Here is an 11,439-nt window from a genome sequence, read left to right on the forward strand (position 1 = left end):
GCAGAGCTGTGACCCTGCCACCGTGACTTGCCGGATGGGGTTTGTGTAATGAGGGCCGCACCGCTGGCAGACACGTCGGCACAACAAGCACAAGGGGCAGTGAGCAAACAGTCATTCCTCAAAACACACACATACGCCTCTGCCAGTAAGTGCCTTTTCGGTACAAAAATACTGTACAGAGGGATGACCTGGAACACCACCAGGTCCATGATGTGTTACTACAGTTCCTAATAGTAGGTGTGGTGGTATCACTACCACGTTAGGTCCGGGAACAGCTTCTCATTAGCCATGTGATTGGGAGAGGGAATAGGATGGAAAAAAGGTTAGGTGTCCCGTTTTGAAGAGAAAGGCTCTCTGACATAATTTTTAAAAGAAATTTAAGTCATGGTTTTGCTTGTTCAGAAGGTTTCATTCAGTCCTTAGGAAGGGTCATCCTAGCTGTAATGGTTATGAGTGTGAGAGAAAACTCAGGTCTCATAACCAGAATGGTACCCAGGGTAGGTAAAGCTCTGCTGCCAAAATGTTTTTCTAGATACAAGTGTGTTTGCCAGTATAGCTTGCTCTGTGTGTGGTTCCAGATTTGAACTGGGTTTTGCTCGTAAAACCCTCCAGGCAAAACCTTCGCAGCATGGACAAGGACTCTGCTTGCCAGATGAGCAGTCACACAGTCCCTCTCCTGGGGCATGTGCTCATTTGACATGATGCTGCAAACCTCCTGTGGAATGACATACATGTGTTGCTCATGGTAAATCCCCAGGCAGACACAACCATCCAACTCTCCAGGGGTAGTCAGTGAAAATCGAAGGCTGAGTTTCAAAGGGGAAATCCCACCTGAAGGCAGAAGAAGCCTGGGCGTTTTCCTGTCCTGGGACTATGCAGCAGGCTTGGGGGCTCTCACACCAACCCCCATCATCTGCTCCCTGACACCCTCTGTACAGGCACAGCCATGTTTTTTTATAGGAGCATGAAGAGAACTTAATGCCTGAAGAAGGACCCTGCAGAACATGGTGAAGGTTTTAGAATGGATTTAGGATAAATATCGCACATTTAACTAAGATTTGTTTGGACTGAGCCATGATAATTTAAGAGTAAGTTTCTAGCTCAGGACTAGTAAGACCTTGTTTTAGTTCCACTGTACCATGGGCTACCAGTAAGCCCTGGGCAAGGGTTCAGCATCACTATTCCCTTCCATATACACAAGATGCAGGTGACTGAACTTCCTTCAGGCATACATGGTGGGAAAACTGCATTTAAGTTTGAGAGATGCCCACAATCCGTGGTAATATCTTGCATTTTTAAGTGGAAATGACATGTTGATGTCAGTTCGGGCCTTAGGTGGATTTTTTTAATGCTTGTAGCAAAACATATGTGTTATTCCAAATCTAAGAGTTAGTGATGTCCTCATGCAAGGGATCAAATTCAGTGGAGTAAGAGCTCATAGAGCCATGGCAGATTTTGGTCCAGGCTGTTTAATAATTAAACCAATCAGGTTAAAGAGTTTGCATATTTCGGGAATCTCCACTTAGTTTACAAGAACTCTGAAAACAGCACGAATGCAGGAAAAAAAAAAGCCTAAACCAATCTGGTCTCATCTCTGTTTATCACAAAATCTCCCACTTGATCAAGTTGGCCTTTGAAATGGAACCTCAGCCTATGGCTTGCACCTCTTCATGTCTTCAGACGTCAGTATGAATGACTTCAGGAAAGTGTGCTGGCCTCCATTCGGCACATTTCATTTAATTCAGTGTGTTATTTACATTCATAATGCACAAGAAAATTGCAGGATAGGCAGACACTGAAATGTTAAAACACTGCTAATATGAGAGCGTGCTTTTTACAAAGCATCAGAAAGCACATTTATGTATTTCACTATGATTACAAATAACTTCATGTTGTATTATTTTAAAAGATTAAAAAAAATATTTCAATAATGTTTATGGCATGTAAATTTTGTATTAAAAAAGGAAACCAACAAATTAATATGTAAAATTTAATTATTTTAATTAATTTACAATGTCATATTTCCAAAGTAATGGAGTGGCATTATTTTATGCTTACAGTATTAATCTGATATTTATTTAAAGCTAAACAATATTTTCATTCAAAATTATTAATGTAATGAACATGATATACTCCCTTTTTACCTAGTAATTAAAGCAACCCAAAGGCTTGCATCGAAACTACCAGAACTATATCCAGGCCTCATCAGAAATGTTGAGAAGAATGTAACAATCTGTATGGTGGCAGCTGAGTTCAAATTTAATACCGTATTTCCAAAACACTCAGATTTTCATCAGGGGACAAAAAACAATAGAACAAAATAGAACAAAACATCTGACGATGTTTCTTTTCGTCGGAGGTTCATGTTTCAGCTGTTTTAAAACACTTGTGATTTTTGAGAAAATGGTAACCTTGTGTAATCTGGGCAGGAGGTACTTCTAAGGATTTGAACATCTATTTGATGCCAGCATGAACAGAGGCCTCAGGGACATGTAGATAAGAGTTGTCCAGAGAAATTGCTCAACAAATGTATCGAGGCATGCAGTGGAGGGAAAGGTTGAATATTAACAGAGATGCAGTGATTGCTCAGAAGGGTCGCTCCTATCACCGTCAAGCTGGGAGATGAGTGTCTCTGTCTAATATATATGGGAAGAGAGAGGATCTCTCCCTGTCAGAGCTGCTGGTGGGAGAAGGTCACTGAGCTGCTCAAGCCAGCCAGCACCATGAAGCTACTCCTGCTGTTTCTGCTCTGTGTTTCTTCTGTTAAATCCCAGGCCGCTACTGACTATGATGACGAGGTTGTAATACTGATCATAACTTATAATAGAAAAAATTATTAATTGTATCTAATTGCATGCATGAATTACTCAGTTTATGTGAGTTAGCTAAGGTAGAAGTTGTGGGGAAAAATCATCCGGTGCATATTCTTTTTCCACTGAAGTGTTCAAAGGAATTATCTTTGTATTATTTCTTCCTGTGTATGTAATTGTGTAACAGTTATTTTCTAGTTTTGGATACATTTTCTTTCTTTGTTTTCTTCCTCTGTAGGGAATGAATAGAGGTAAGATTAGTTATTCAGCTGAATATGTTTAAGGATATTAATTTAGCAATGTTAATTTATGATGTTGAAGGCAATTAATTATTTAGATGCACAAAAGTGGAAATATGTAATTAATCATGTCCCATCTCAAAGACAGTAAAAACTTCTCTATGGATTCCGTTGATACTGAAAAAAAGAATAATTGCCAGACCATATAGCTTTACATTTGAAATGGAGAGGTAATGATTGTTAAACAAAAAGGCAAACAACGAGGATCAATCTAAACTAACAATTTAACCTATATTTAATTTTAAGTAAAATATTTTAATGGGAAATGCAGTTTAGAATCTTGGTACATTTTTTAAACATTTTGAAAATCCCTGCAAGAATGAAATAGGTCAGGGTGATCAGAAATGATTTTTTTTTTTCTGTTATACAATCTAAGTGTTTATGTCTGTACATTTACTGATAAGACTACTATGCTACATCATTTTCAGCAATTTTGTGATTTGTAGGCTGGCTAATTTTGAAACTACCTGCAGTCTCTGATCCTAAATCCTTATAAACGTTTGTTGTTCGTAGCTAAGTCTGAGCGGGATTGGAGATGGTCGAAGATTTTGATCCAGTTTTTCAAATAACAATTAGTTCAAATGGTTTAGTTTCAACAGCTACTTAGGAACAAGCCAGTTTTTCTTGTCCAGCCTCTTAGACTTTCTCTTTCTTTCTTAGACTTTCTTTTCTTTCTTAGACTTTTATTTGGGAGTGGTGGGGAATGTACACATCAGAGGGAGCTCTCAAAATCTACCGAGAGTTGTTATTGAACAGTTTTCCTAATTCCATCAGTTGCTTGCTGGCTTGTGTCCTCAGACCTCTTAATGTATTTGACTGTGGCCTGATTTTCTGAGACCTTACAAATTTTCCTGCAATCCAATGAAAAACTGAGGCTCTGATAACACGGTAATGAATATTCTTCTTAGCCCTTAGCCTAAGTACTTTAAAAAAAAAAATCCTACTACTGTTTTTCATGGTGCACAGTGACTCTGAACTCTGCAGCTTTTTTAGTTTGAAGGCTTTTTTAGGTTGCCTGGTGTCTCGGTGCAGGGAGTGTGACCAGTCTTACAAGTGACTTTTACGTAACGCCAGTACAGTTGTTCCGTTATTGCTTTTTTCATTGCAGTCCATGGGTTTCCTTGCTACTTAAAATACTTGCCCCCACCCTGTGCAAGGCATTTTACAGTAGCAATCCCAGGTTCAGAGAGCTTCCTCTCCCTCTGGCTTTGCAGGATGACAGCCCTCAGCCTGGGATTCGAGGCCACCGACCCCTGGACAAAAGGCGGGAAGCAACCCCCACTGTCCGACCAGTGGCACCTCCCATCAGCGGAACCGGGTACCAGCCCCGGCCCCCAAAGCGGGGGAAGCCGAGTGACAAGAAAGAACGTGTCGTCTACCCTGACGCTGGTGGCTGCAAACATGCTCTAGACGAGCTGGTAGGTGTCTGCCTGTTGATGTAGCTGGTAACAGACTGTCCTTTTCTCCTACTGTGCCCAGCATGGAGTTTTCTTCACCAAATTTCTTCGTTCTTTCAAAGCTGCCCGACTTTGCATCTTTTGGTTTGAGTCGGGCAGCACTGCATTCAGAAGAGTGATGCCTCTGAGCCTGTGGGTTTAGTCACAGTCAGCCTACAGCGGGGATGGGGAGATGAGATTTGAACTGTAAATGAAAGAAGGAATAGCCTGCACTTTCCATGAAACTATTAAGATGGACAGAAAAAAAACCTCCACAGGAGCTCTGTCTTGGATTTCACATAATTACAAGGAACCCAAGGGATCAAAAAAAACCCAAACCCAAAAAACCTCCCTTGTCTGTCTTAAAATTTGTTTCAAACCATAATTATAGTCTGCCCTCTGTCACTGCCCCAGCTCTTACAGAGGAGGATGCAAGCATGCTGAGATCTAGCACACTCCTTGCTGCCTTGCAGTGTTCTAGCACGCTGTCTCTGCTGTGCTCTCTGCCAGAAAATGCAAGCTGAGGGGCATCTTAGTGCCTGAGAGCAAATACGAGTGTGGAGGTTTTCAACAAACAAAGGCTATTAAAGCTTAATGGTCAGGGGGAGAGTCCTGCTGCTGCCTGGAGATTTTGGTTCTTGCAGGACTTCACAGTCTCCTACCCCTGTAAAACACTGCTGTCCTTGACAGTGCAGTGCTTGTTGCAGAAGCAATTGTGCTCAGCTTCTAGAGATGAATTGGATGGTCATTTCATGAGACATAGATATAATGAGGTGTAGTGAACATGGTTGATTCTCTGATGCTAGTGAAAGAGGGAAGGGATAGAAGCATGTGTGGGCAGTGGGTAGTTCCTGACGGGCTTTAACCTTGTAAATGAACATTTAACAGTGCAGAAAAGTGAAAAGCAGATAGTGGACCAAAAAAGTGTGAAGAGAGAGAAGGCTCTTCCCAAAACTGTCAACAGAAGAGTCCTCCTGGGGGGCTCAAGGCTTCTTTCTGACTATCAGACTGCAGCCTCTTTGTAGAAGTTGAATGTCTTAAAGAGTCCTTGTCTAGATGCTTAACTATCTGGTCTCACATTACTATCTATTCAGTGCATCCAAAGGTATGATCATTCACTGATGGGGTTAGAAATTTTTTATCCTGACTTTTATTCACAGCCCTTTTAATTTCTTTTAGGGAGTGCTGTGTCCAACTGGATGTGAGCTGCAGAGTACACTGATAAAACAGGAAAAAAATGTGAAACCGGTTGTTCGTGACCTGAAGGACAAAGTGAACAGACTGTCTGAAACCTCTACAACTTTCTATGAATATGTGACTGTTCTAGATGATAAATTGGTAAAGACACAAAAACAAAGAAAAGGTATGCTATTTCTATGACTTACTAGTGTAAATGGTATTGCAGTTCTATTAGCATTGCTACTGTTACATGTGTATGGGACTTCTGAAAAAAATTTCAAAATACAGTGGAATATCTAGCAAAGTAGGTCCTATTAAGTCTTAAAAAAAATCCTTTGAGAGAGGCAAAGGAAAGGATCTCATCTTATACTGAGGCAAGATGCATACAAGCCCCCTAAACTTAAGGGTCAAATGTTCTCTTCCTTGCCTGCTTTCCCGTGTCCATCCAATCCCTATATGTCCAGATCCTGGCTTGGGACCACGGCTCCCTGGAAGGAAGCTAATTCTAGTTCTTTGGCAGAATATAGTACCATTGATAAATGTATTAGCTACCCAAGAAATAACAGTACACTTGTATCACTTCCCTGAGAATCTGCATATTTTTTGCACAGTGTGGAAAAGTAAGAAAAAAAATGCTTATCCTTTCTCCCTGCTAAGGGAAGAAGTGTCCTCTCAAATTGTGCTCATGGATTGCTCTTCATTATTTCATGACTGGGAAACATATTGAAAACTAACCTGCTTTTCATCTCTTTGCTTTTCTAGACAATGATGATATATTTTCTCAGTTCAACACAGAAGTGGAATTGCAATATGATTATATAAAGGATAATCTGGACAATAACATCCCATCTAGCCTGAGGGTCCTCCGTGCCGTTGTGGATTCTTTACACAAAAAGATACAAAAACTGGAAAATGCCATTGCAACCCAGGCAGACTACTGCCGATCCCCCTGTGTTGTTTCCTGTAACATTCCAGTGGTTTCAGGCAAAGGTACTGCTTTAACTATAACGAGCATCTCCCCTATGAGGAGAGGCTGAATAAGCTGGGGCTGTTCAGTCTTGAGAAGACTAAGGGGGGATCTAATGAATGTCTAGAAGTATCTTAAGCATGGAATGCAGGGGGAATTAGCCAGCCCCTTTTCAGTGGTCTGTGGAGACAGGACAAGGGGCAATGGCTGCAAGTTGGAGCACAGGAAGTTCCGCGCCAACATGCGGAAGAACTTTTACACAGTGAGGGTGACAGAGCCCTGGAATAGGCTGCCCAGGGAGGTGGTGGAGTCTCCGTCTCTGGAGATATTCAAGACCCGTCTGGACACCTATCTGAGTGATATGAGCTAGGGAGCTGCTTTGGCAGGGGGGTTGGTCCCTTCCAACCCCTACAATTCTGTGATTCTGTGATTCTGTGACATCCCTTCTCCCCTTTATATCACTGTGCCATTCATTGGGCTAGCAGGACAGATGGAAGGTGATCCTAAATGTAAAAAATCTTTTACGGATGTCTGTACTGGTTAGACCAAAGATCATCTTACCCAATGTCTGTCTTCATTAACGGCCAGTAACATTTTAAAGAAATGTGTGCTTCGGGGTCTTTGTAAGATTAAGATGGAGGTGATACGTTTGCAACTATCATAGCTGTACCCTTGGTTTTTTTTTCAATCAAGACAGGTTTTCCTTTCACAAGCTGGTCTAATTGAAAAAATCATTGAAAACTATATACTTTTCTATCACTTGGGTTGAGGTTTCAGAAATTCCTATTTGGAAAAGTAGAACAATTCCACTATTCTTTCTTCCCTGTTTCATTCAGATCATGTAGCATAGAAATCAAAATGCAAGTAGAATTAGAATAATCAAGCAAATTGAAAGGTAAGAAGATTGCTGAAGAAGGTCAGAGTTCTGCCAGTAACAGACTCTGGTTTATTCTTGCAGAATGTGAGGATATTATCAGAAAGGGAGGTGAGGTATCGGAAATGTACCTCATCCAGCCAGAACCTTTCGGCAGACCGTACAGAGTATACTGCGACATGGAAACAGAAAAAGGAGGTTAGTGTGAAATAACTGTTTCATTGAGGTATTAATTAACGGGGGTGCTAAAAATGTTGTCATTTGAATTTCATACAAAGTTATAACTTTACTAATTACTTGAGAGTGAAGTCTGATTGACTCATTTGGAAAAGTCTTGCTGACTGTGCATCGGACAAAAGACCAAAGCAGTTTCTCAAGTTCTGCTTTTTCCACCGTTCCTCATGATGCAAAGTGCTACTGCAGCATGAGTAAAAATGGCAAGGCTGACCTTGTAAGCAGTGAAAACTCAGACCTACTGCAAGGAAGCCATATGCTCCGCTAACCTTCAGATTAAGGTAGAAGGGCTGTATATTAACATTTCATGCTCCTTTCTCACTGGTAATTTAATGTAAATACTCTCACTCCTGCAGGCTGGACTTTGATTCAGAACCGGCAGGATGGCAGCGTGAATTTTGGAAGAGTATGGGATCAATATAAAAAGGGATTTGGAAATGTCGCCAAGAGCGGAGGGAAGAACTACTGTGATACACCAGGTAAAACATCGAGCATGAAAAATTCTTCTTACTGAAACTGTCTTCTCAGATTTCTTTAAGCTCTTTAATTTTATGGAATTAACTAATCCACTATAGGCAAATCATAAAGTTGCCAGCAAGTATATTGTGAAGTCTATTTCACAGAGCTCTCGTTTGTGCCTTCTTAGGTGAATATTGGCTTGGAAATGATAAGATCAGCCAGCTTACCAAAATAGGACCCACTGAAGTTTTAATTGAAATGGAGGACTGGAATGGCGATAAAGTATCAGCTCGTTATGGAGGTTTCACCATACAGAATGAAGGAAACAAGTATCAGCTTTCTGTCAGTAACTATCATGGCAATGCAGGCAACGCGCTGATGGAAGGAGCTTCACAGTTGCATGGTGAAAACAGAACAATGACCATTCACAACGGCATGTACTTCAGTACTTATGACAGAGACAATGATGGATGGTACGTACTTGCATTAGACTTTCAAAAATTTTGCTTAAAATAGAGCTGAATATAGGCTATTTCTATAGTTTGCTGTTAGTTTTCAAGGCATTTTTGTAGTATCTTAAAATACGTTTTATCCCTGCAAGATACCAGCCAAATATCCATGCAGTTCCTCTGATCCAGCCAAGGGCAGGTAAAACAGTACATTAGGTTAGTGCTGCTCCACAGCCAATTAAGAAGCAAGAACACCAAATTTTATTGCTTTTGTGAATAATGTTACCATAGATAAATTGGCAGATCTGGATGACAGCAGAGACTGATAGTCTCTGATGGTATTCACTGTCAGGGACTGATGGCAGTGCTGAAGACCATTGTCTTGATTAAGTAGGAATATTGGTACTCGTTCCTGTAATACATAATAGGGTGCCTGGGGCAAGAGACGAATAGCATGTCCTACTCAAAAATAAAGTTCTGCCTACTCAGAAGACAGGAGCTCAATGGTAAAGTACTTAATTTGGCATCATATCTCTAAACTATGTGCTATGTCTCCATCTTAGTACCCGATTACATATTTCTGAATAAAGGAATTGTTTAGATTGGGGAAGATGTACAGTTCTCATTGGTTTATATTCCATTGATATTGCAATTACCATTATGAACTGCAAGTAATTGAAGTTATCAATCAGTAAATCGACATTCCTAGAGAGGTGCAGCTAAAATTTTCCTTATTTTTCTTAGCTGCTTCACATTCCAAACAAACTGTGTAGTGACTACATTCATGATGGTCACTCTGCTACGGGAAGTTCAGAGAGGATTTTCAATGTTTATTATTGTTTGAAAATTCCAGTACAGGGGCAGGTGTGTGTAGTCTGTTGATCTGTTTGCTTACACTTCATCTCTCACTCTTAACATTATCTTTTGCCTCATTAGGTTAACTACTGATCCAAGAAAACAGTGCTCCAAAGAAGATGGTGGTGGATGGTGGTACAACCGTTGCCACTCATCCAACCCCAATGGCAGATACTACTGGGGAGGGACCTACAGCTGGGATATGGCAAAACATGGTACAGATGATGGTATTGTATGGATGAACTGGAAGGGGTCATGGTATTCAATGAAGAAGATGAGCATGAAAATCAGGCCATACTTTCCACAATAACCATTATCAAAATGTACAGAATCAGGGGTTTTTCTTTTAATATTTGTACATGGTTATCTTTTTAGGCATGGTGCTCAGGCTTGTCTTTATATATAAGAAATCACTATGTATGTACAAGCATATTGTGACCTGAAGGGAAAAGCTGTGTCAACTGTGAATCAATGTCTGACTGATGAGAATAACTCACAAGTGTATTTGGTTCCATTTTTCATTTGTTCATGAGACAGAAGTAACTTCTATACAATAATGCTGATGGAAAAAAACCCAAACCCAACTTGGTTTACTCTTTTACAAAGGACTTCTATATCCCATTTGAAGAGGAAGAGAATTATTTTAAAATGTTTCTAAAAATTAAATAAAGCCTTAAAACAAAAGTTTTCTTCACATGATTTTTAAGTATTTATACATTATGCAGGGAAAAGCTAACACATTCCACCAAATAAGGTGTCATAACCAGCAACTAAGTACCACACAGCTGTTTGGTCACTTCCCCCTGGTGGGATTGGGGAGAGAATTGGAAGGGTGAAAGTGAGAAAACGCATGGGTTGAGATAAAGACAGTTAAATGGGTAAAGTAAAGGCTGCACATACAAGCAGAGCAAGAGAAGGAATTCATTCCCCACTTCCCATGGGACAGCAGAAGTTCAGCCATCCCCAGGAAAGCCAGGCATCCAACGTGACAGTTACTTGGGAAGACAAATGTCAGCGCTCTGAATGTTCCTCCCCCTCCCTTCCTTCTTCTTCCCCCAGTTTTATATGCCAAGCATGACATCATATATATGGTACGCAATACCCCTTTGGTCAGTTGGGGTCAGCTGTCCCAGCTGTGGCCCCTCCCAACTCCTTCTGCACCCCCAGCCTACTCAGTGCTTGGTTGGAGTGAGGAGCAGAAAAGTCCTTGCCTTTGTGTGAGATAGTACCTAACAAAAGCGTCGGCCACCAGTCAGTTCAAATCCTGTGTGCTGGATAAAATACACCCTTTCCTGTGACCTCGCCCACATACTCCACCTCTTAATAACTCAGAGGGGACTGTCTTCCTCCACAACAGAGGGGATCCAGATCACTAGGAGTAAATGGATTCCCATCTGAAACCTCTCATCTTGATGAGAGCCCAGGAGGGTGAGAAGGAGACATCATGGCAGCACCTCACTACACGAGGGTAAATGTCCAGCATCCCCACAAGCAGGCTTCCATCCAGGCCGCTGCACAAGATGTAAAGCAGAAGCGCCCTTTCTGACAGCACAGACAATTCTCTGCACGTGCCTGCAAAGATGTCTTTGCTCTTCAGCAAACTCTTCAAAAATCTGTGACAGTGACTGTGTTTGAGAAGCACTGAGAAAAGGCTGAAAGTGAGCTGCTTTGCCAGCATTTGGTTATATTCTTAAATGGTGTGAAACATGCCGGCCACTGAGGCTGGAGACAAGGCCGTTTGCTCCTGCTTGCTTCTCAACAGAAGTATAGAAATATTAAACAGAGTAAATGCTTGTGGAATTTTATGCCATCAAGGGCAAAGGTACATACAGCATGTTCTTGCGTAACTGTGTAACAAATACAACTGTTTTTCCATG

The 11,439-nt window shown here is 41.1% G+C and overlaps 1 protein-coding gene across 1 annotated transcript; it reads left to right on the forward strand.

Annotated features, from left to right (window-relative positions):
* Positions 1 to 2,645: 2,645 nt before the first annotated feature.
* On the forward strand, positions 2,646 to 10,246 carry FGB (fibrinogen beta chain; the record flags this gene model as incomplete). The annotated part of the gene is made up of 8 exons (XM_084263311.1): positions 2,646 to 2,798; positions 4,324 to 4,527; positions 5,725 to 5,908; positions 6,487 to 6,714; positions 7,650 to 7,763; positions 8,156 to 8,278; positions 8,446 to 8,731; positions 9,644 to 10,246. 8 exons carry the CDS (start codon positions 2,646 to 2,648, stop codon positions 9,870 to 9,872), a joined length of 1,521 nt encoding a protein of 506 aa, XP_084119437.1. The 3' UTR covers positions 9,873 to 10,246.
* Positions 10,247 to 11,439: the final 1,193 nt, after the last annotated feature.

The sequence above is a fragment of the Gallinula chloropus genome, assembly GCF_964237585.1.
Source record: "Gallinula chloropus genome assembly, chromosome: 4".
Classification (NCBI taxonomy): domain Eukaryota; kingdom Metazoa; phylum Chordata; class Aves; order Gruiformes; family Rallidae; genus Gallinula; species Gallinula chloropus.